This window comes from Rhinopithecus bieti, unplaced genomic scaffold (genome assembly GCF_001698545.2).
Source record: "Rhinopithecus bieti isolate Rb0 unplaced genomic scaffold, ASM169854v2 scaffold_7985, whole genome shotgun sequence".
NCBI lineage: Eukaryota > Metazoa > Chordata > Mammalia > Primates > Cercopithecidae > Rhinopithecus > Rhinopithecus bieti.
In genome coordinates, this window is record NW_016805762.1 from 147,398 (window position 1) to 173,368 (window position 25,971).

The 25,971-nt window shown below is 40.7% G+C and overlaps 1 protein-coding gene across 1 annotated transcript in view; it reads left to right on the forward strand.

Annotated features, from left to right (window-relative positions):
• The window catches only part of TBC1D9 (TBC1 domain family member 9), a 140,123-nt gene that overhangs the window by 70,024 nt on the left and 44,128 nt on the right, over positions 1-25,971 (forward strand). Inside the window, exons 3-9 of the mRNA XM_017873643.1 lie at positions 3,088-3,206; positions 9,949-10,177; positions 10,584-10,845; positions 12,685-12,892; positions 19,603-19,809; positions 20,724-20,894; positions 21,455-21,605. Coding sequence (XP_017729132.1) covers positions 3,088-3,206; positions 9,949-10,177; positions 10,584-10,845; positions 12,685-12,892; positions 19,603-19,809; positions 20,724-20,894; positions 21,455-21,605 — 1,347 coding nt within the window. The remainder of the gene's footprint in view (positions 1-3,087; positions 3,207-9,948; positions 10,178-10,583; positions 10,846-12,684; positions 12,893-19,602; positions 19,810-20,723; positions 20,895-21,454; positions 21,606-25,971) is intronic.

Below are 25,971 nucleotides of genomic sequence, written 5' to 3' on the forward strand. Positions count from 1 at the left end.
GGGAAGGGAAAAGGAAAAGGGAGAAGGGAAGGGAAAAGGGGAAAGGGGAAGGGAAGGGCAAAGGGGAAGGGAAGGGAAAGGGGAAGGGAAGGGAGAAGGGAAGAGGGGAAGGAAGGAGGAAGGGAAGGGGAAGGGAAGGGGGGAAGCAAGGAGGAAGGGAAGGGGGAAGGGAAGGGGGGAAGCAAGGAGGAAGGGAAGCTTTGAAAGCAGCGTGTGCAAAACTGATAGGTCTTGTGGCTGATGGGGGCTTTTCTATCCATGACAACCAAGGAATAGTGTTGGATTCCATGGGATTCTGAAAGTAAAGTACCTGGTGTGACAACTTGGTAAAGCACAGAGCATAGTGAGATACCAATCAAGAGCCAGATTATCCTGGCTGAGCCAAGGCTCAGACTCTACAAGGCACATCTGTGATCAATGCAGGCAGGGACAGATGAGAGGCAAAACAGAGACGAATTATGCCTCCTGGGTCTGCAGAAGTCAGTGCTGTGGTTCCCAGGAATACCTTTGTCCTAAGGTGCAGTCCATCTGACAGTGCCAACAAGCACAGATGGAAGAGCCGGGTGGAGGATTCATGGCTGGCCTTTATTCTGCACAGGGCTCTCTCTGTGTCTGTCGCATGTCACAGCTGGTGATGGTGATGACCTGGTTACAGACAAGGAAGCACTCTGTATGTCTGGAAAAATGTTCCAATTAGTATTTAAAATTTTTAAGTTTAAAATATTTTAAAGCTCTCAAACTCCAAAATGACTCATTCCCTAAATATTTCAAATAGGCATTGTACTTTGCATTTGAACAGTATTTTTACTGTCCACAATGTATCTACAGACATTAGCCCTTGTGATTTTCACAGTATTTCTCTAAGATGGGTAAAGGTGGTGGTGGTTGTTTTGTTGGAGTCTCTCTCTCTCCACAGGGTCTCACCCTGTTGCCCAGGCTGAAGTGCCGTGTCACCATCATGGCTCACTGCAGCCTCAAACTCTTGGGTTCAAACTATCCTCCCACATCAGCCTCTGGCGTAGCTAGGAGCTACGGGTGTGTGCCACCACTCCCGGCTAATTTTTTAATTTTTTGTAGAGATGAGGGTCTCACTGTGTTCCCCAGGCTGGTCTCAAACTCCTGGCCTCAAGTGATCCCCTCACCTCCCAAAGCACTGGGATGAGAGGAGTGTGCCACTGCCCCCAGCCAGTTTTGTGTTTTTAACTGATCTCAATTTTACAGAATTTGAGACAGAGATTAGGCACCTGTCTAAAGTCACCCAGCTGACTGTTGGCAAAGAAGGAGGGGGTACCCGGGTGTCCTGATTTCAGAGTCTTGCCATGACATTGTAGGACAGTTATCCCACTACTTTTACACGTGGTCATCTATGGCCCTGAAGGAGCAAGTGTGGAAAATACCCAGGAAGAGGAGCAATGTATTCTTCGGTGTTTTCACTGGGCTCTTCTCCACTAAGAGACCTGCTTTTTTTTTTTCTTTTAGACAGGGTCTCAATGTGTCACTGTCAAAGCTGGAGTACAGTGGTGTGATCATGGCTCACTGCAACCTCAACCTCCTAGGCTCATGTGGACCTCTCACCTCCGCCTCCCAAGTAGCTGGAATACAGGCACATGCCACCACATCTGACTAATTTTTCTTATTGTTATTTGTAGAGACTGGGTCTCCCCATATTACCCAGGCTGATCTTGAACTCCTGGCTCTAGTGATCCTCCTGCCTTAGACTCCCGAAGTGCCAGGATTACAGCCATGAGCCACTGCACTCAGCCAATATCTGCTTTTTATTTTTCACATAAGCATCCCTTGTAGGCAATTTTGATGTTTAGTCTCAAAGTAAAAGAAAGTAAATGTGGGTTTTGTTTTGCCTTTCCTCAGTGTATCTGAAATTTGTCATTCTCTCTCTCTCATGAATTTCTTTCTCTCATTCTCTCGGAGATTTTAGTTCTGCCACAGTTCTGAGTATAATTGCAGATACACTTGTGTCTCCTGTCTTTCTTTCTTTGTCAAGAATCAGGGATTCTGAGATCTCACTGATGACGAAGAACAGAGAGAAACGGCACTTTAAAGAAATCAAGTAAAATATAACTTGGAAATCGAAGGAGAATCCTGAGGGGTGAATCAATGGAATCACAAAATCCTTCTTCAGTTCTGGAATGAGCAGTGCATACTATATATATACACATACACATATATAGATACACACACATATATATACACACACACACATATATATATGACACACATACACACACATGTATGTGATATATGGACAAATTATAAAAAGCCATTTTTCTATAAGATCATTAACAATCACTAGGGGAATTTAGTCCAGTATCTTTATACCCCCACCCTGATGGCATACCTATTATGCCCTGCAGCTGTGAGCAGAAACAGAGTAGTGATTACATATGCTGCAAAGCTGATTGTTTAAGTTTGGAGGTTGCCAGAAGAGGTATCTTAAATGCTTCTTATTATTGACCAAAATGTGGTGACTTGGTTGAGGCTACAAGGATGACCTCATCCCATTACATTTCGAGGCAACCGTGCTAATGAGAGCCAGGCTGCTATTCCCTAGTGATAGTCCATTTTCACATCTCATTCATAATTGAAGTGAGTGAGAGTAATTTTTTGGCCATTATAGGAGGTGGTTACATCAGTTCTCCAGTGGCATACCAAAGATCTCATATTGTTGCAACTTAACAACTGTAACCTGGTATCATAAGATCTATGTTACTCTGTAAAGTGCAAATTCTAGAAGGGAGGAAAGGGGAGGGATGTGCTAAACTCTAATCTAGAAAAGTGAATTTGAGAAGTGTTGCTGCCTTCTGATCTGAAACAGTGTCCTCAAAGCCTCTGCACTCACCTAATCAAACTTGATTATAACACAACTTGATTATAATATTACTCTTGCGTTTCCACATCCTTAAATATCTTGTGTGTGTGTCTCCTCTGGAGGAGAGAAAACATTTGAAGGCAGAGCTCTTGGTCCGATAGTCTCCTTTGATGGTATAGACTATATTGACAAAGTGACCCTGGTTTTTAAAATATCTTTGGCATGAAATCTGACATGAATGATCATTTTCATTTGTACAGGTGGTTCCAGGAAAGAAATCACTGAACACTGGGAATGGCTTGAGCAAAATCTCTTGCAGACACTCTCCATCTTTGAAAATGAGAATGATATCACCACATTCGTGAGAGGAAAAATACAGGTAGTGAGATAAAAGAAAAACCTTTTTTGTTGGAAATAATTTCAAATTTATAGAAATGTTGTAAAAATAAGAATTGAATAAAACATACCTGTATCCCTTTACCCAAATTCACCTGATAACATTTTACACCATTTGCTTTGTTGGTGTGTGTTTGCCTCCTCTCCTGAATACTTCAGTGTGTATTTTCTAAGAATAGGGCTATTCTTTTTTTTTTTTTCTTTTATTGATACATGGTATTTTACATATTTATGGGGTACATGTAAGTGTTTTTTACATCATCGAATGTGGAATGATCAAGTCAAGGTATTTGGGGTATTCATCATCTGGAGTATTTATTATTTCTATGTGTTGGTAACATTTCAAGTCCTCTCTTCTAGCTACTTTGAAAGAGATAATATAGTGTTGCTAACTATAGTCACCTAGTCACTATGAAACATTAGAGCTTATTTCTTCTGTCTAACTGTAAGTTTGTACCATTCACCAGCCTCTTTGTTCCCCGTCCCACCTTCACAACTTTCCTAGCCTCTGGAATCTATCATTCTACTCTATCTCCATGTGACCAAGTTTTTAAGCTCCCACATGTGAATGAGAACATGCAGGATGTTCTGTTAAATAATAACACTACATTTATCACCTGCAGTATTTAACATTATATGTACGTTTAACATTAATACTAGAATATTTGACACACATTCTAATTTCGTTAACTGGCCCACTTAATGCCCTTTATAGCCTTCCCTACTCCCACTCCAGTACAGGTTATTATCTAGGAAGACATTGCATTTAGTTTTCATTTTTTAGTCTCCTTCAGCCTGGAATATTTCTGTAGCCTTTCCTTGTCTTGTATGACATTGAGGTTTTTAAAGTATAAAATTCTGTTTTTTTTACTGGAATGTTTTCATTATGCATTTCGTCAGATATTATGAATCGATTCAGATGTTGCATTCCTGGATGGAATACTGTGTAGGTGATCCTGTGTCCTCCTCAAGGTATTATTTCTTGAGGCACATGACACTCATTTACCCCTCTTTGGCATTATGAGCCCAAGGTGTTATATCCAATTTCTCCACTGTAGAGTTACTAATTTTGGCTTTGCAGATTATAAACAGTTTTCTGTAAGAAAACATTTTCAGGCCACACAAATATATCACTCCTTGTCAAAATTTCCCTCTTGATTTAGGATCGATCCATTGATGATTTTTCATCTGAACCAGTCTTTACTGTGATAGTTGACAAGATGGTAATTTTATAAAATAATGCTTGTCCAATTCCAGGCCTCTCCCACATTTACCATTTGGCAACTATTGTTCTACTATAAGCAAGAGCCTTCCCTCCATTTATTTATTATTTATTGATGATTGATATGGACTCATGGATTCCTATATTTTCCAGCTGCATATGTTTCGTTACTGGACTTAATTATTTTGGTGCTCACACTATCCCAGATTTAGAGGGAGCCCCTACAAATTGCCTCCTTTGTCCTTGTCATAGTCCCCATTTATTTATTTATTTATTGAGACAGAGTTTCGCTCTTGTTGCCCAGGCTAGAGTGCAGTGGTGCGATCTCTGCTCACTGCAACCTCTGCCTCCTGGGTTCAAGCGATTCTCCTGCCTCAGGAGATCAAACCTGCAGTGAGCCATGATTGCACCACTGCACTCCAGCCTGGGCAACAGAGTGAGACTCTGTCTCAAAAAAAGAAAAAAAGAGCTGTAGGAAGAAACTAAAGCTTAGAAGTGACAATAGCCAGGAGAAATAAGTAAAACAAACAAGGACCAATTATGTCAAACAGGCATTTTCCTTTTTGTTTGTATTACACCAAAAATGTCAGATTTAATTCCCCTGAAACCAGTTATGAGGAGTGATTTGCTATTAATGCAGTTATGTGTGAAAGAATGTCATTCATGTGCAAATGAATGGTTTAAGTTTTCACATATTGTCCAATAATCAAGGGAACCAACAAAGTTATTTAAGACCTAATTAACTTTTATAAATTATAAATGTAATAGTTAACTACAGATGCAAACTTAATGCAAACAACTTATGTAGCATTTTGTGTATTTCTAACCAGACCTCCTTTTTCTTAACTATTTGTTTTATTTTTTTTATTAGAGACAGAGTCTCACTACGTTGCCCAGGCTGGTCTTGAACTTCTAGGCTCAAGCAATCCACCCACCTCAGCTTCCCAAAGTGATGAAAGTACAGGCCTGAGTCACCATGCCCAGCCTCCCCACTTCTAATATGCATGTTGTCATAATAGTAGTCTCATGTACATATAATTTTGTTCTCTTCTTTTTTTCTTGATCGGTATCTACAATATTGTTATATAATTTTTAGTTATTATTCCCTAATTGACTTTACCATTTCTGTCTTTCTAGAAGTCACCTTAGCTTCTAGACTAGTGGATGGCAGGTACAAATAAAAATCCAGTTAATACTTTTGTTCAAATAGTATAACTTTACCCACAGGCTGTGTTTTTCCCCCTTTGGGATAGATTACAAAATTTGAATGAATGGGTTAAGTAGTTTAAGTATTTTTAATAGACCTTAGTAGATATTGTCAGTATATTAAAATCTCTGTGTGATTACACCGTTGCTTGCTTTCAGCATTTTGGTTGTTTAAATTGTTTTTCAAATATAATAGGTAGAAGTTAAGGCCTTAATGTTTTAGTTTTGTCTTTGGTTATTATGGGGTTGAATAGTTTTTCATGTTTGCTAAGTTAAATTTCACCTTTCTGTAAATTACCTGTCAATGTTCTTTTGCATATTTAAATTTATATTGAATATCTGCTATAATAGGATTTTCCAAAGTCATAAGAAGCTGTTGCCTAGAACTGGAATGACCTATTTTATATTATGTGAAACCTGTAGAAAGACCTGTAGAACCTGGGAAGGAGCTATTCTATCCTTTGTTCCATATTCTAGTCTACCTGGCTAAAAAATTATAGCCAACTAAGAAAAGGTTCTACATTCTGGATTATTTCCTTTCTTAGAGTTGAGAAAGTTGGGATATTAGCCTTATGGAGACTATTAGCCTCACTGTTGAAATGAGCTGGCAAGGCCTTGTCTGTTGATACTAGTATATTAGACCCTGGAGTGTTTCTGAGTGATGGTTCTTGGCTGTATTTACTCTCATATATAAAAGCATTTTCTCTTTAAAATGTCGATGAGCGGGCTGGGCGTGGTGGCTCTTGCCTGTAATCCTAGCATTTTTAGGAGGCCACGGTGGGCAGATCATCTGAGGTCAGGAGTTCGAGACCAGCCTGACCAACATGCAGAAACCCCATCTCTACTAAAAATACAAAAAAAATTAGCCAGGCGTGGTGATGCATGCCCGTAATCCTATGTATTCGGGAGGCTGAGGCAGGAGAATCGCTTGAACCCAGGAGGCGAGGAGGTGGAGGTTGCAGTGAGCTGAGATCAAGCTATTGCCCTCTAGCCTAGGCAACAAGAGCAGAACTCCATCTCAAAAAAAAAAAAAAAAAATTCAATGAGCATTCTAGAAATGTGGTATTTAATAGATCTTTAGATAGCATAGTTCTGCTCAAAATGTGTAGCTTTTATTTGGTTTGTTATGTGTCACTCATTCTCAAATTCTGCTCATTTTGACTTTAGATAAGAGTGCTACTGCAGTGACCCAGGAGAGTAGCATGTTAGCCCTCTTGAGGGTTTGCAGGCTTACCCTGAGTTGTTAGCCTTTGATGATTCCCTGGAGGCCCAGCTGCTGCTTTCTGTTAGCGGGTTCTCATTCAGTTATTTTTATGTGCTCATTCATTTATTTAATCTTTCATTCGTAGATGTTTTTTGATCCTTCTCTAAAGGCACTGACAACTTTGAAATGTCACATAGGCCATAGGTGTATTTGCCAACTGCGAAAGGCATTTTTCATCCCTCTTCCCTTCTGAATTGACTTCTCCTTCCCACCCACAGGTCCCATGCCCTCATGCTGCCTTCAGTTGTCTGAATTTCTTAAAGTAACACTACCAATGCCTGTTTGTCCCTAGAATAGTCTGGGTCCAAAATTGAGCTCCCTCCTGGCCTTCATTGAGCTTAATGTCTTTGTTCTCTTGGTGGAGTGATATCAATAGTAATTAGAGGAAAATATCCTTATTTTAGATATTTTTCCAGGGAAGCATGTTGCTACTTCTATTGCTATCCTTAATGCCCTCCAGTATGACCGAGGAACAGAAGTTAGCAACTTGGTACCTAATTACTCAGGCATTGCTAACTCCAAAACAATTTTAGATTTAGAAATCTACAATACTGGATTATACAATAAAGACTTAAGATATGGCCCCTTAAGATATCTTTTAATTTGGAAAAACAACATGGATTCATTTAATAATTTTGAACATCTTTTAGGTGCTAGATATTGATGATTAAAATGATCAAGACACTCTTTTTATCTTTGGAATTCATATTTAGTTGTAGAAGGACACATAAACATGCTATTTTCCGCCAGCATGTAAATTAAGACCACATAGACGTGAGAATGCTTAGGACCCATTTGGAGTGGGGCTGGTTTCACAGGGAGGGTGGTATTTATGCTGGACCTGGAAAGGTTGACTTGGGAAGGTTGAGAGCAGATTTTATGGGTTAAGATTCAGTGCAGACTTCTTTTCTTTTCTTTTCTCTTTCACTGATAGCCTTTTCTATTTCAGAAAAGTGACCATATAAAGTAAATTAGAGTGTGGAGAGTATTATCAGGATGCCATTTGAGAAGCTATTATATAGTAATTCCTGGACTGTGTAGAGGGACTTTGGGATGGTTTTGTTAGAACAGGATGAAGACTTGTCTTGGGGCTGTGCTTGCATAGTAAGCCCACCATTTGCTGTTACAGTTGTTGTTTACTAAGTAAACAACATGTTTGCTAAGTTAAATTTCTCCTTTCTATAAATTACCCATCAATGTTCGTTTGCGTATTTAAATTTATATTGAATATCTGATATGATAGGATTTTCCAAAGTCATAAGAAGCTGTTGCCTAGAACTGGAATGACCTATTTTATATTATGTGAAACCTGTAGAAAGACCTGTAGAACCTGGGAAGGAGCTATTCTATCCTTTGTCCTGTAGAACCTGGGAAGGAGCTATTCTATCCTTTTAACTAAAATTGAGCAGTGACAGAGATTACAGGAGACCGAAGCCCTTTCTCCTGCCATCCACTCAGCAGCATCACAACTACCAGCAACAGGGTAAAAGGTCTGCAGTGGAAATAAGACTCAGGAAATGATTTCAATACATAATGCAGAGAGAATCAACATCATGTGGGGGGAAAAGAATGATAGTTGAGAAAAGGCTCACAGGAGACTTAGGGACTTGGTAGGATTCATGAAACAGAACAGTCTGATTCCAGATTTTAGGCATGTAGAATGGGAGGACCACAGGCAAGAAGGTGGGAAAGTGCAGAAATGACATATTCAGGCCCCAAGGGTGCCTCAGGCTGGCTGCAGCACAGTTCCTGATGGGACATTTGGGTCAGACGTAGTACAATGAGAAAAAGTTGCAGCATTGGTTGGATCCAAAAATGTACATGGATTTAGGCTACTCTGGGCACATTGCCTGTGGGTTACTCTGCTTCACAAGGAGCAGCCAGTCTGCAATAAAAATTTAAATTAAAATGTTAAAACAAAGTGTACATGATCTAGATTTTCAGACTTTATACTGGTTGTGGTTGGAAACCGCTCAGGATTTTGGTAAGAATTTTGTGGTCAAATCCATTTTAGGAAGACAAATTTTCAGGGAGCATCAAGGATGCACTAGAAGCTTTAAGAGCCAGAAAGCAGGAATTCTAGGTATGAGGAGGCCATTGCAATTTTCTGTCCTTGGGCTACAGAGGGCTTAGTCATGTCAATGAGAATCTGAGAAGTTGGCCAAGGCTACACAGGTACAGAGTGATGCAGTGGGAACACAAACCCAAGACTTACACGCTCTAAAGGTCATGCATTTTCAGTTCTTCCTTGAGATCAGAGAAAGTGAAGATGAGGCGGGAGGGATTTGAGGATTACAAAGTCAAAGGTGGATTTCAAGGGAACATTTTCTGTCAAGATATATGTAGAAGCCAATTTTCAGGGAATTACAGAGGAACTGGGTAACAGTGAAATGGCTTCTCAAGTTATTATAACGATCGAATGGTAGATTAACCTGGTCACTTGCTATGTAGATGTTTCATTTCCTGTCTAACTATCCAAAATCCTATGTCTAATATAATTTTGCTCTCATATCTACCCCCTTTTCTGCTCAAATGATTACTTGTTTTTCCGTATAGGCTCCCCAGTGTTTTTCATGGCCCTGAGACAGTGAGTGTGGAGCTGAGTGTCAGTTAGTGACATGTGTTTGGTCTTTCTTTCCTCGCTTGCTCATACATGATGAATTTTTATCGATCTTGGAGAAAGGCGGAAGTTGACTTTTGAGACAACTCTACCATAATAAGCTCAGTAAAAACACTAGGACTAGCAAAATCTTTGTATCTCTTCATTTGTAAAGTAAAACTATAGGCTTCATTCCTAGTAAACTTAACAAAATTAGCACCAATGAAAGTATAATAAAATCTATATTATGTGAAAATATTTCAGTACACAAATACTACTTGTTAATTGGCTTAGAATTTGGGGGTTGCCATTGAAGAGCATTCCTCATTTTTTTTTTTTTTAATTCTAGCCTTAGAAATTTTTTCTTCTGGAATATGTACATCTCTAGTCGTATTAATACCAGTTGTGTGCTTTTGTGTTTTGTCCCTTATTAGGGCATCATTGCAGAATACAACAAAATCAATGATGTAAAGGAAGATGATGACACGGAGAAGTTTAAAGAAGCCATTGTGAAATTTCACAGGCTGTTTGGGATGCCGGAGGAAGAGAAACTTGTCAACTATTACTCTTGCAGCTACTGGAAGGGGAAGGTCCCCCGTCAGGGTTGGATGTACCTCAGCATTAACCACCTTTGCTTTTATTCTTTTCTTATGGGAAGGGAAGGTAAGTCATCTAAAATTTCAGTAGGAAACTTTGGAAAGTCTACTGAGGTTTGCCCTGAACTCATAAACTGCATCAAAATATCAGAAATAAATCTATAGTTATAACTAAGTCAATACTAATTTTTTTTTACTACTTAAGTGAATTTAATTATTTTTCAGTTCAAAATGGTCACTAAGTAATAAAGATTCACTAAAGGTGTAATTAATTAAGTAGACCTGGATTAAATCTATAATTCTGACCTCAGAATTCACATGGCTCAGAATTACCTCGTAAACAAGCAAAACAAATATGGTATTATAAATTCAAAGGAGTTCAGTGGGATGGGGGAGTGGGGTTGTAAGACTGCAGTATCTTGAAAGAATTTTCAGTAATCAGATGTTGACCCAGGTTTGTTCCTTGTGCTCAGCAAAACTGGTCATCCGGTGGGTAGACATCACTCAACTCGAGAAGAATGCCACCTTGCTTCTGCCTGATGTGATCAAAGTGAGCACACGGTCCAGTGAGCATTTCTTCTCTGTATTCCTCAACATCAACGAGACCTTCAAGTTAATGGAGCAGCTCGCCAACATAGCCATGAGGCAACTCTTAGACAACGAGGGATTTGAACAAGATAGATCCCTGCCCAAACTCAAAAGGAAATCTCCTAAAAAAGTGTCTGCTCTAAAACGGTGTGTGATGGAGACCTTGAGTCTTCCAGACTTTAGAAATGAGAAACTCACCCATTCATTTATTCATTGTAACCTTTTCTGACCAACTTCAAGGGTTCTGAACACTTTTCTGTGTATAGGTACAAAACTAAAAAAGACTAGCTGAGGTGCTACCAGTTCAGAAAGTGAGACAGACATGACCTGCTGCAACACAAGGCAGCAGGCAGTCTTCTGGTCCTATGAACAGAGTGCTGTGGGTGTACACATGGGGAGTGTTAGCCTCAGCCCAGGTGGGGAAGAGTGTGTAAGAAAGGCCTGTCAGTGGAGGGTGCTTTGAGCTGGGCTCTGAAGAGGTGATAGAATTACCTGTGCAGGTACATATCCATACCTGGATATTTCAGCCAGAGGGAAGATGATGATGGGGGAAGCACAAGGGAAAACACAGAGAGAAGTAACTTTGTCACATGGCTAGGAGGTGGCAGGGCAGGGGATGAGGAGAGGCTGCAGAGAAGACTCAAAGTCTGAATGTGAGAGCAGAGCTAGAGAGAGAGTGATGGAAAGTTGATGCCCTGTGTGCCTGGAATTATCCTTCGTCAACACAGCGAATGAGAGAAGGAAGAGCATGTCCAAGGGATACTGTAGGTCAGTTTTGATTATGTTGAATTGAGGTGCCTGTAGCTCATCTGATTGGAGATCAGTCCAGTAAGATATATGAAATTGGAAATCATTGATGTACATTTGGTAGTTGAAATCTGACCAGAGGTCTTTGTAATTAAGATGTCCTTGGTGATTTGAGACATGTTTCAAAAGAGCAGTGTAAGATAGATGCTGCTACTGCAGCGGATCAAATAAAAAAAGACAAGTAAAGGGAATTAGGCAAATACAGACTTCTTTTTCAAGAAATTCAGTGGTAAAGGAGGGGAGGATTGCTTTTTTTTTAGAATGAAAAGATTGGACATAGAATCAAATGAAGGAGGCAGATGAGAAGAGTATTTTGGTGAGGGTAGGTGTAGGGACAGGAAGGGACATAGAGATAAAGCTGTAAGAAAATTGATAATTTAAAAAGTGATATTTTGTAGAGAAAGCATGGAAAGGATGCTTGTGTGTCCTGATATACTACCTCTTCCTTTGGAACAGAGAGGAAGTAACAGTAGGTGAGGATGGAGGTGACTTTGGGGACAGAAGGGAGGGAATTGGAGGGAGCTTCTGCATCATGGCCCTTTGCTCTATGAAGTCAGAAACTAGACCATCAAGAGCCTGATGTCAGGTAGAAGCTTGAGGGGAGAGGTTTAAATAACTGACATGATAAGCAAGAACAAAGAACTCATTAGAGACAAGATACTAGTTAACAGAAGACCCAGCTAAGGTCAGAAGCCTTAGTTGCCCAAGGTAAGTTGTTTCTGTGTCTTTTCATGCAGTTTTGTTATTGATTTGGGGTGAACAGTGAGGCCCGGTGGATTCATATGGCTGGTTTGCATTCTCATTAGGTCTTAAAAGATAAGGTCCCCCCACAAAGTGCTTGGATAAGAGGAAATGTAGTGACCTCTTTAGAGTGTATTGCATTTCTTTAGAAAGAGGAGGAGTTTCCTGTTGAGGCTTATTTTTGCTATGATTCTTTAACATTTACAGACATTGATGGTAAGTGACTATGCAAGGGACTGAAATATGGTAAGATAATTTTATGATGCTTTTGGGTCATTAGGTTGGGGTTAACTCCAGTATAAAGAAAGCTGAGAAGGCGGGGATGAGTCTAGCAAGATTGAGGAGGGGAAAAAATGGGCCGGGGGATCTTCCGCTGCTGCATAATTTAGAAGGTATGGAAACATTTTTCTTACGTGAATAATAATTATTGCTTTCCAGTGATCTTGATGCCAGGGCAAAGAGTGAGAGATACCGTGCGCTTTTCCGGCTGCCCAAAGATGAAAAGTTAGATGGCCACACAGACTGTACCCTCTGGACTCCATTTAACAAAATGCACATTTTGGGGCAGATGTTTGTGTCCACAAATTACATCTGTTTTACCAGCAAGGAGGAGAACTTATGTAGCCTCATTATCCCTCTCCGTGAGGTAAGTGTCTGATAAAAATTGATATTTTAAGTTTCATTTGTAATACTTTCCAGGGTGAACCAGGAGTAATTTTTCACCAACAATTGATTGGCTTTTGAACACAGGAGAATGTTTGTGTGTCTTTGGTGGCAGCTGCACTCTTTATCATTTGTTGTCACTGCTGTGACTCTGGGACCTATGAGATCTCTTCTTCTAGAAGCACCATGGGGTTTTTTAATGTAGATTTTGTTTTTATTTTATTTTATTAAAGACAGTCTCACTCTGTCACCCAGGCTGGAGAGCAGTGGCATGATCTCAGCTCCCTGCAACCTCCACCCCCCAGGTTCAAGTGATTCTCCTGCCTCAGCCTCCTGAGTAGCTGGAATTGCAGGCACCTGCCACCATGCCCAGCTAATTTTTGTATTTTTAGTAGAGACAGAGTTTCACCATGTTGGACAGGCTGGTCTCAAACCCCTGGCCTCAGGTGATCCACCTACCTTGGCCTCCCAAAGTGCTGGGGTTACAGACATGAGCCACTGTGCCTGGCCTAAATGTAGGTTTTATTACAATTCAGGCTTGATGAGGCCAGCAATCAGGGAGTGAGTGCTATAGAAATAGCTTGTTTTATACACAGATCCTGAGAGGCAAGGGCATGCCACACTATGTGCTGGGCCACACGTGGAAACACCATGGTCAGAGGAGGCAAGAGGGAAAGAAAATGTGGGCAAGATCCTTTATGGGATTTCAAGGGAAGAAATGGGCCACACAGAGTAAACAGGCTTAGGCTTGGATAGTTGGAACAGTTTTGGTGGGCTCTGGGGCATAGGGGATGTCCCTAATTGTCCCTGGGTTAGAAAGGGCAGGGAAATAGTAGTCTTGAGTGTGAGCATTCAGTAAAGGAAGTGGTTGAGGTGTGGTCTCCAGGTTGGTTGATTTGCTTTGAAAGCAATTTTCTAGAAACTGGCCAGCTCTGGGAAGGGTAATCCCTCCAGGGTCAGCAAGGCCCCCACGATGTCAAAGCATCAAATGTAGAAACTAGGAAACGTGTTTACTGTACCTGGCTCACAGTCTGAGGGCACCCTGGTCTCGAGGAGACAGTCTAGGTTGTGAGTCAGAAAGCCATATGTTTGTTCGGCTCTGCTCCGCTGATTTCCTGTGTTAGAACTATCGTGCTGCTGCTCACAGTGGTAGCTCCCTGAGTCCATCCCAGGTCTTCTGAATCTGTATCTCTGCGAGCTTTAATAAATTTACAGGCCAATTCTTATGCACAGTAAAGTCTAAGAAACATTATTATCGTTCTGGGGTGGAGGTGGGTTCCATCCTAACTCCAGGATGATAGCTTACTCTGGTACTTGTCTGGAAGCTTTGCCATGAGGCTTGCAGTTGACAAAGACCCCAGGTTAGGATATCAGAGAAAGGGCAATGCAGGGGCCAGCAGCCCTGCAGTTTCTAACCTGACCTCTTCCAGCCTACCCTGGTCCTTTAGGGAAGCTAAGGTGGCCGGAAGCTTTGGATATTTGATCAGGATTGTCCCCTTGCTAACATCCCTTTAGCAAAGGATTCAGGTTTCTCTCTGCCTTCTTTTCTTTTCTTTTCTTTTTTTTAATTAGGTGTAGTTTCTTCTTCTTTTCTTGTTTTAAGAGTAATATGTCTTTATCCCAGAATTTGTAAAAGTACAAATAAAAAGAAAAAAGTCCCCCCTAGTTCCACTATTCAGAGAGGACCACTGTTAACATTCTATTACACAGCTTTCTAGTTTTTTCTCTGCATTGCTGTGTATATGTCATTTATGTAATTTAGAGGTAAAACTTTATAGGGAATTTTTATTTTTATTTATTTCCTTTAACATTGAATATATCTTAAAGTGTCCTTCAAATCATTAAATAGTCTTCTATAGGCCAGATGTGGTGGCTCATACCTGTAATCCCAGAACTTTGAGAAGCCAAGGCAGGAGGACTGCTTGAGGCCAGGAGTTCAAAGACCAGCGTAGGCAACATAGCAAGGTCCCATCTCTACAAAAAATTAAAACTTTTAAAAAAGTAGCTGGGGATGGTGACGTGTGCCTATAGTCCTAGCTACTTGGGAGGCTTGAAGTGGGAGGAACACTTGAGCCCAGGAGTTTGAGATCACAGTGAGCTATGATCCAACCACTGCATTCTAGCCTGGGTGACAGAGCAAGACCTTATCTCTAAAAAATAAAAGATTAAATATATATATACATTTTATATAAATATTTTATGTATATATATTCTTCTACAATGTAATTTTTTTAAGAGTTAGGGGGCCTTGCTCTATTACACAGACTAGACAACTCCTGGGCTCAAATGAGCCTCCTGTCTTAGTCCTATGAGTAGCTGAGATTACAGGCATACACCATCACATCCATATCACAATTAAATTTTAAATCCTGCAGTTTATTCCATAAAGTATATACATAATTTATTCAGTTAGCTATGATTGGACCTTTTCGTTGTTCCTAGTTTTCTCCCAAACATAAGTATAATTTTCCTTAAGTTATAAATTGCAAACAGAAGTCAAACTGTGAATCAGAAAGAATGAAAAATGTTAGGCAACTGACAAATCTAGTTCTCCTTATCATAAGGTCAACTAACTGGAGTTATAACACATTTGAGGCCAAGATATGTTGTGGGTAAATTCTGACAGGAAAAATGTAACAGTTTTACATTTGACTATGAAATGTATTTTGTAAGTTTTTCTACCAAATTTACCTTCTTCTTTTGTTTGTTTGAGACAGAGTCTCGCTCTGTCGCCCAGGCTGGAGTGCAGGCACAATCTCGGCTCACTACAAGCTCTGCCTCCAGGGTTCACGCCATTCTCCTGCCACAGCCTCCCAAGTAGCTGAGACTACAGGTGCCCACCACCACGCCCGGCTAATTTTTTGTATTTTAGTAGAGACGGGGGTTTCACTGTGTTAGCCAGGATGGTCTCAATCTCCTGACCTTGTGATCCGCCCACCTCGGCCTCCCAAAGTGCTGGGATTACAGGCGTGAGCCACCGCGCCCGGCCCAAATTTACCTTCTTAGTAGTTTTTGCTATAGGAGGTTACTAAACATAATTTTCTTCACCTAATTCTGAATGTAATTTTCTTCATCAAGTGCTACCCAAATGTAGTAAAGCAGCATTACCTGTACCGGCTAAGGAAACCAATTCTGGGATTAAGAATACCATGAATGTGCTATTTATGACCTGAATGAGTCATCACTCTAAGTTTATCCAAAGGGAAATGAGGAGCAGAAAGGGTCTGGAAGCCGCTATGAAGACATCTGCTGTCCTGCTGGTCCTTCTGGTCACCACCTCCTGGGTGTTGGAGCCGGCTTGCTCTGTTTACGTTTTAGTGTGATTTAGAATGCACTGTTGAAATCTTGGAGGAATTGAGAGAATGGTGATTAATATTCTCACCCTTTCTTCTGCTTGCTTGTTCTCTATAGTAGAGCAGAGATAATAATAAATATGACTATATTTCAGGGTTAATCAGAAGAGAGGCAATCTGCAGAGGTAGAATTTAGAAATCAAGCTTGTTGTGGTTGGAAGACGCAGCTTTAAAGAAGCGCTCAGTGAGACTGCAGTGCCTTTTCTTTGAACTGATGACTCTGAGATGTATTAATGGTAGAGCCCCACCCTAACTAATGAAAGAAGCAAAAGACTTAATGTAATTTCTATTACCTTTAGGTAACAATAGTGTCAGAAGAGCAATGGGGGCGTCTCCACCATCCACGTGGGGTCTGAGTGGAGAGTGCCCTCCACGTGAGCTGGGTACCTTTCAGAACCAAGTCAGGCTGCTTGACATCCCTGGGAACATTACATCCTACACGGAATGTCCACTTTTAGGATTGTGTAGACCGAGAATTGTTTCACTTAATTTTTTTAAATAAATAAGCTGAAATATTAACTGAAGGTTTTTGTTTTGTTTTGTTTTGTTTTGTTTTTTTGAGACAGAGTCTCGCTCTGTTGCCCAGGCTGGAGTGCAGTGGCGCAATCTCGGCTCACTGCAAGCTCCGCCATTCTCCTGCCTCAGCCTCCTAAGTGGCTGGGACTACAGGCGTACACTGCCACACTCGGCTAATTTTTTTGCATTTTTAGTAGAGACGGGGTTTCACCATGTTAGCCAGGATGGTCTCGATCTTCTGACCTCGTGATCCACCCGCCTCGGCCTCCCAAAGTGCTCGGATTACAGGCGTGAGCCACCGCGCCCAGCCAGCTGGAGGTTTTTAACATACATTCTACATATTGATTTTAGGTAGACCCAGTAAACAGATGCTAAGCATTTATCCAGGATCATGTTGCTATAGATTTTGAAGAAATTACTGAGCCAGCAAGAGAAGGAATTTTTTTTTATACAGGGTCTCACACAGTCATCCAAGCTGGAGTGCAGTGGCACAATCTTAGCTCACTGCAGCCTCCTCTTCCACCTCCTGGGATCAAGCAATTCTCCTGCCTCAGCCACCTGAGTAGCTGGAATTACGGGCATGTGCCACCACTCATGGCTAATTTTTGTATTTTTAGTATGGTAGAGACGGGATTTTGTCGTGTTGGCCAGGCTGGTCTTGAACTCCTGAGCTCAAGTGATCTGACCGCTCAGGCCTCCCAAAGCGCTGGGATTACAGGCATGAGCCACGTGTCCGGCCTTTGTTTTCATTCAAAAATTACTTTCCGGTATTCCATATTAAACATCAAGACTTGATTAAGTTGCAGTCTCTTTTATGACTCAAATTGGTCATGAAAATATGTCGCGTTATATTGTAGAACACTCTGATGTAACTGTTCTCCTTTCCTGGTGGCGGGAAGCTTTTGTGATAGAGTTCTGCCAGAACTCATTTATCAGTGAGAAACATTTTATAAGCCGTGTGAGCATTTATGTGTTTTATGTGGGAGCTTTGTTGTTGCTGTATACATGCTCCAGCTAGACGAAGGAATTTTTCGCTTTGACTTTATCAAGATCCTCATAGCTATCTGTGTTTTAGACACATAATTTAACCTTTCATCTCCTTGGTATTTTCCATTTATCCCAGACAGCTCATGACCAAAAGAGCTAGTAAAAATTTGATGTGAGAAGAGGGGCTTTTGTGGATTTTTAAAAAATGAGTATTCTTTAATACATGCCTTAAGTGTTATGGGAAAATTCTTTTCATGAAAAGGAGGTATTTCCCTCTGTTATCTAGCATTTATTTCATTAGAAAGAAAATCCTTATGTACAACTTCAGGTGTCTCAGAAGATTCCTTTAATATATATTTTAATATTCTATAATGTATGTTTAATATATAGTGTATATTATATATGTCATATATTAATACATATATTTAATATAGATATTAAGGGAATCATGTATATACTCTAACACATATATTCTGAAAACAGAAGTCAGACGCTACACTTTTTCCCTCGATGGACCCCAAGCAGACTTGTTTTTTTAGGCATGCAAGAGTTTTTAGACAACTTCAATAGGTTACTTAGTCTTCAGTAGGGAAAACGTTTCTAAAGTTGTGCTTTGGAGGAAGTATATTTCACATGAAAATGCTAATGAACAGCTTAAAGTTTAACCTGTCTAGACTGCTTGCAGGCAGAAATGAAGAAGGGGAAAAATTCTTAGCTTTAAGTATATTGTCAGAGCTGCTGCAAGTAAACCATTTTTCTAGTGCTTGCCTTGAGATTTGTTTTCTAATGTGCTAAAAAGTCTTAATGTATTTATCCCAGTTTCCAGTTGATGAAAATCCTATTATAAATCACCCATATATGTCTTCAGTTGAGAGCTAAAACAGATGTCTTCCTTTCCTTTCATTTGCCCAATGGGGTAGGCACACACATGTGCACATGCACACACACACGGTCTGGTAGTTCAGATAGGGTTGCAATTAAGCTGTTTACATTCTTTACATGTCTGTTAAGAATAGAACCTTTAAAACTTTGCAGTGGTCAAAGGTGAAGGATGAAAAGCCGTGGAGTCTAAATGAAACATTTGAAGGATTGGTGGTATTTTGAAAACCATTCCAACATTAAGCTTGGTAAAAGGAACCAGTATCCTGGGTTGTTTTCTGTCTCTTATGGCTGATGAAGCAGCTAGGAGCCTTCTCTCTTATAGCTCCATGAAATTTTAATGAAAATCAAATAATTCCTTTTTAGCAAGGTTTCTCAACCTGGGAGCTATTGACATTTTGGGACGGGCTTTCGCTGGGGGTGGAGTGGGATGGCAGGGGCTGTCCTGCGTACCATAGGATGCGAGTGGAGTGGGATGGCAGGGGCTGCCCTGCGTTCCGTAGGATGGGGGTGGAGTGGGATGGCAGGGGCTGTCCTGTGTACTGTAGGATGGGGGTGGAGTGGGATGGCAGCGGCTGTCCTGTGTACTGTAGGATGTTTAGCAGCATCCCTGGGACTCTACTACCAGATGCCAGTAGTTTCCCTCCACTTGTGACAACCCAGAATGCCTCCAGATGTTACCAGATGTCTCCTGAGAGGAAAAAAGTCCCAGTTTTGAACCACTGATTTGGAAAAACCAGCAAGACGATTCCAGTTTCTACTATAAGCTCCAATTTGATTGTTTTGAACTGTTTTATTTTACTGGAACAGAGTCAAAGAGTCTCAGTTTTGGCTCAATAAAATATAGGTGGTTCCTACAGAACAATGAAAGTGCCACCTTCCTCCTTTAGTGCTGCTCATAGGCTACTGTTGGGTAATTCTTGGAAAATAATGCTCTTTGTTTCCCACTTCTTTTCAGGTGACAATTGTAGAAAAGGCAGACAGCTCCAGTGTGCTCCCCAGTCCCTTATCCATCAGCACCCGAAACAGGATGACCTTCCTATTTGCCAACTTGAAAGATAGAGACTTTCTAGTGCAAAGGATCTCAGATTTCCTACAACAGACTACTTCCAAAATATATTCTGACAAGGAGTTTGCAGGAAGCTACAACAGTTCAGATGATGAGGTCTGTGGAAGACACCTGAAAGCATTTTTGGTTTATCCTCTTCCTGTGCCCAAGTGTGTTCACTTCCTTGCCCATTTTGTTTGATCTTCCAGCTTTGCATCTGATGCCCAGAGTGATATCTCAGCAATATCTCATTTAAATCTCAAGGACTTTGTATTTGGGGTGATAGATTTGGAAGGAACCTTACAGATCACCTGGAATAACACTTTTATTTTATACTTGAAGAAATTCTTAAGTAATCTGTTCTAGTTACATAGCAAGTGACTTGGGTCCATATAGTGACATTATTGAGAATGGTACAGAGGTCACTAAATAAAGTCTCAAACCTGAAATACAAATCATTATGTTGATTTTATTATGATAAAATATATATTGGGTCCCTGTGGAATTCTTCCCTGGACCAACATTCAGGAAAATTGGAGGCCTGAAAAGACAGGCAACTAGCTGAATGGTTAGAGGAAGTTACTGGCAGATAAAACATGTTTTGAAGGTGGTAAGCTCACACATAACATCCCTGTCTCCATTCACCAGCTCCAAGCTTATATGGGCATTTTTGAGGCACCAGAAACTCAATGGGGTGATGAGGCAGCCATAGCTGCTGATTCAACCATGACATGCTTTGCATACATGCAAATCAGATAAACAAATGGGCAAGCACTTTGTTGCGAATATACATCTAAAACATGAAGATTCAGAAACCTGTTGTGAGCATTGAAGTGCTGCAACCCGGGACCCAGCCACCTGTCTAATCCCTGCCAGAATGATGGCTGGCTGCTTTTCTCCTGTTTCTTCACATAACAAGAAACATCCTGGGAAAAAATGATGGAGCTTTTGATAACCATACAGAAGACACTGAAGAAGTAGGTTATATTGCCCGTGTCCTCCCAATGTCTTGTTCCTCTCTGTATTGACAGGTGTACTCTCGACCCAGCAGCCTCGTCTCCTCCAGCCCCCAGAGAAGCACGAGCTCTGATGCTGATGGAGAGCGCCAGTTTAACCTAAATGGCAACAGCGTCCCCACAGCCACACAGACCCTGATGACCATGTATCGGCGGCGGTCTCCTGAGGAGTTCAACCCGAAATTGGTGGGTGCCTCTCACTTTTCCATGAAACTCTGTAGATTTGAACAATGCCACTAACAATATTTTTTACTATAAGTAAATTCACACATGCCTGTGTCAATGGAGATTTTCCTATTAAGCAGATTTTGGTCTAAATATATTATAACTTTCACAGTGGCTTCATGGAAGGAGGTGAGCTACAGAGGGTACAGGTGACTTCTTTTGGTCTTGTTTGGTTTTTCGCTCTTGCTTAAGTTAAACCAACAAATAAATACCTGATTTCTCAGCCCATATTTAAACATCATTAACTTACCTTCACTTGGGGGTGTAGACATAAAACCGTAAATACAATATCAGGTAAGTAGGATTCTGACTCTGGGCCCAAAAGCTTTGTGGCAGAGCTGCAGGCCATGATAGATGTGTAAAATTAGAGAACTCCAGAAAATCTGACTTCCTTTTTCTCATGAGTTCTTTCTGGAACTTGTCACTCCATTCAGCAGGGAACATGTTCTGACCTTCCATCACTCTTCTCTTACCATCCTCAGGGTACTTTGGATGTCGTAATGTTTCATTATCCCTTTCAGGCCAAAGAGTTTCTGAAAGAGCAAGCCTGGAAGATTCACTTTGCTGAGTACGGGCAAGGGATCTGCATGTACCGCACAGAGAAAACGCGGGAGCTGGTGTTGAAGGGCATCCCGGAGAGCATGCGTGGGGAGCTCTGGCTGCTGCTGTCAGGTACGGCCGCTGGGCTGGGAGTGCTGGCGTCAGAGTCTGTGGGACTCCACGCCAGGGCCTCTCTGTGCCTTCAGTCATGCCTCAGGGGTTCTTTCAAATATGCATCCCCCAGTTGAAAGCTACATCATGTTTCCTCACCAGAGTATTGAAGTCCCTCAATTATTGTTCCCTTTATAAAATTATAGGACCCATAGGAAGCAGACCAAATGTTGAAGCCACCATCCTTCGAGTCTTTATAAGTACTTCCATTTCTTCAGTCAGGCTATTTAGGAATAAAGGAGAACCTGAAGTAAAAGAGCAGAATACTTTGTGACTTGGGTAGTTCTTTTTTCCTTTCCCAGCTACGTCAACTTCATTGAGAATGTTTAAGTGTGACACATCCTCAGAGCAGTCATCGGGTAGGGACGTGGGAGGAAAGAAATGAGAGGAATGAAAAGGCCAGGTGTTTGATTTTTGCCACCTCCTGAAGTCTTTGGTCATCACTGGAACCATAAAGGTGAGGCCAGAGTCTGCACTGGAAATAAAAGCCTACTCAGATCATACTTTGTACTTCAAGCCAGAGATGCCAGGAAGGACAGAAGGGGACATGTCCATGGACCAGTGGTGAAGAGGTATCCATCTTTATTGGTCCACAGAACTGGCTCTTGTGCCTGTCTATCATTCTGTCACATCAGATCTTTGAGCCCTGCTACAGAAACCAGAGATCCTTCAGGCTAAGCCCACATTGCTGCCTCCCATCTGAAGCACTGAGTGTGTCTCAGAGATCTTTAGTATCTCAGATATCAGAGCACTCCTTAGTTTCACTAACTTTACTTTCACATGTAAATCAGTTGCTCTATCTAGATTGAAGCCTGAAATATAATCATATCAAGCCTATTGGCTTATGTGAATATTTTTATTTGAACCTAAGATGGTCTGAAACAAATGCTATTATTAAAAGCTTTTATTCTTAGAAAGTGATATTAAAATTAATAATTACCAGACTCACAGGAAAGCCTTTAAAAAAACCTATAGCTCTTTGTAAAAGTAGATGTAAATGCCCATAATGAGATGTATAAATGTCTCAGAAATAGGGACATATAATCCTGAAAAATAATTGATTTTGTCTATTTCATGTGAAACTAGTTTGTTCTATATTTATTTAATACATGTCTTATTTTCATTTTTCTTTCCTTCTTTCTTTTTGTAGAAATAGGCATCTTGCTGTGTTGCCCAGGCTGGTCTCAAACTTGTAGGCTCAATCAATCCCCTACCTCAGCCTCCCAAAGTGCTGCGATGACAGTCATGAGCCACTGTGCCTGGCCTCATTTTCCCTAAGTAGACCAGCCATAGCTCCTCATTTAGAAACCTAAATTTGAGTCAACTCATCTCTAATTATAATTCAAACCCAAGAAGATCATTACCATCCAGTCTTCTCTTGTCTTCCCTGTGTTTGGTGAACTAGTCACCTTGACAACCAGATTCACATCACTGACAGAGTAAACAGAGTTCCATTTTCATCTTCCTTGTTCAAATTAGAAGTTATTTATAGCTGTGTTTTAAGTGAAAATGAAACTCAAGACGAGTACCGGGAAACTAGTATATACATCAATAGTACACAGCCGTATCTCAGAGATAATGTTGAGAGTTAGACCCAGCGTTTCCTTTAACGGCAGCGTTTCCTTTAACGGCAGCATTTCCTTTAATGGCAGCCCTCTTTTGGGGCGATAACTGAGCCCGTATTTCCACATCCAGGAATGGGGTTCGCCTGAGGGCCAGCCTGTCATGAAGAGAGCACAGCTCCAGGCCAGAGCCCAACTTGCGTCTCACCTGCTCCCTGTGACCCTTAGGGCGACAGCCTCATGACCTGAATTCTGTACCCACTGACATGAAATGCAGGTGAGATGACAAAAAATCACAGTATCTCTCCCACAACAGCAGAGCAAAAGCCAGCGTTACGTCCCTGTCAGCCGGGTTGGCTTTTCCAGGGCAAGCGTGAGTGGTGAGGCCAGCTCTCTTAGTGACCGTCAGAGACAAGGCCTGGGCCAGTCCAGGAGTCTTGGGACTCCAATTTTCTGAATTATGAAATGTGAGTGTATACCCTGTCAATATATATATCATTTATATATAAAATATATAAAATTATATATTTTATGATATCTTTATTGAGATACAATTCACAACTTACCAGTTAAGGTGTACAATTCAGTGGCTTTTTTTTTTTTTTTTTAGTATATTCACAGAATTGTACAATGATCACAATTATAGAACATTTGTCATCTCCCCAAAATACCCCATACCTTTTATCCACTTAGAAAATAGATATAAAGTGTTTGGAAATACAGACTGGTAGTTCCATTCCCCTCAAGCCGCCTCCCAGCCCCAGGCAACCACCAGACTACTTTCTGTTGCTAGACATTTTGTATAAATGGAATCATATAATATGTAGTTTTTTGTGACTGGTTTCTTTCACATAGCATACTGTGTTCAAGGTTCCATCATGCTGTAGCATGTATCAGCATTTCATTCCTTGTTATGGCCAAATATTATATCATTGTATGGATATACTACACTATGTTCATTCATTTTTCAGTTGATAAACATTTAGGTTGTTTCTACTTTTTGGTTCCTATGAATAATGCTGCTATGAATGTTCATCTACATGTTTTTATGTGGGCTGGGCACAGTGGCCCATGCCTGTAATCCCAGCACTTTGCGAAGCCAAGGCGGGAGGATCACTTGAGCCCAGGAGTTTGAGACCAACCCAGGCAACATAGTGAGACCCCATCTCTACAAAACAGATTTTTTTAAAACTAACTGGGTGTGGTGGCATGCACATGGAGTCCCAGCTACTCAAGAATCTGAGATGGGAGGATCGTCTGAGCCTGGGAGGTTGAGGCTGCAGTGAGCCATGATCAGACCTCTGCACCCCAGCTTGGGTGACTCAGCAAGACCCTCGCTCAAAAAATAAAATACAGACTTAAAATTTAGAAAAGTAGAAAGTTTAAAATTTTTTAAATACAGGTTTTATATGGACACCTGCTTCTATTTCTCTTGAATGTATGAATGAAGTGGAATTTCTCGTTCGTGTGGTAACTCTATGTTTAACCTTTTAAAGGTTAAACATTATTTTGATTTACATTCTCTTGAAGGATAATGATGTTGAGCATTTTTTCATGCACTTACTGACCACTTCTATATCTTCTTTGTAGAAATATGTACTCAGATCCTTTGCCTGCTCTTAATTGGGTTATCTTTTAATTATTGAGTTGTAAAAGTTTTAAACATATTTGAGATACAAATTGATTATCAGATTTTTTCTAAAAATTCTCCCATTCTGTGCATTGTCTTTTCACTGTCTTGATGGTATCCTTCGAAGCACAAAAAAATTTAATTTTAATGAAATAACAATTTATCTATTTTTTCTTTTGTCACTCTGCTCTCATGACATGAAGATTTATACCCATACTTTCTTCTAAGAGTTTATGGTTTTAGCTCTTATAGTTAGGTCATTTTGAGGTTCTTTTTTTTTTTTTTTTTTTTTTTCCTGGAGACTGAGTCTCACTCTGTCGCCCAGGCTGGAGTGCAATGGCATGATCTCGGCTCACTGAATCCTCCTTCTCCCGGTTCAAGTGATTCTCCTGCTTCAGCCTCCTGAGTAGCTGGGATTACAGGCATGCACCACCATGCCTGGCTAATTTTTGTATTTTTAGTAGAGACAGGGTTTCACCATGTTCATCAGGCTGGTCTCAAACTCCTGACCTCGTCGTGATACACCCGCCTAGGCCTCCCAAAGTGCTGAGATTACAGGCGTAAGCCACTGCACCCGGCCTTGAGTTAATTTTTTATGTGGTGTGAGATGAAGGTGACAGTCTAATTCATTCTTTTCCGTATGAATATCCAGTTGTCCTAGCACCGTTTGTTGAAAATACTATTCTTTCCCCCATTGAATTATCTTAGCACCCTTGTTAAACATTAATAGACCTTAAATGTTAGGATTTATTTCTGGACTCTTAAATCTAGTCCATTGATCTGTATGTCTGTCTTTATGCCAGTACTGCACTGTCTTGCTTACTGTAGCTTTGCAGTGAGTTGAACTTGGGAAGTGTGAGTCCTCCAATTTTCTTGTTCTTTTTTGAGTCTCTTGAAGTTGCATATGAATTTTAGGACCAGCTAGCCAATTTTTGCAAAAAGGACAGCCGGGATTTTGATAGGTATTGTGTTGAATCTGTAGATCAATTTGGGAGTTTTTCTATCTTAACAACATTAAGTCTTCCAACCCATAAACACAGAACATCTTTTATTTAAGTCTGTCCATTTCTTTTAGCAATATTTTATAGTTTGCAGTGTGCAACTTTTTTTTTTTTTTTTTTTTTTTTTGAGACGG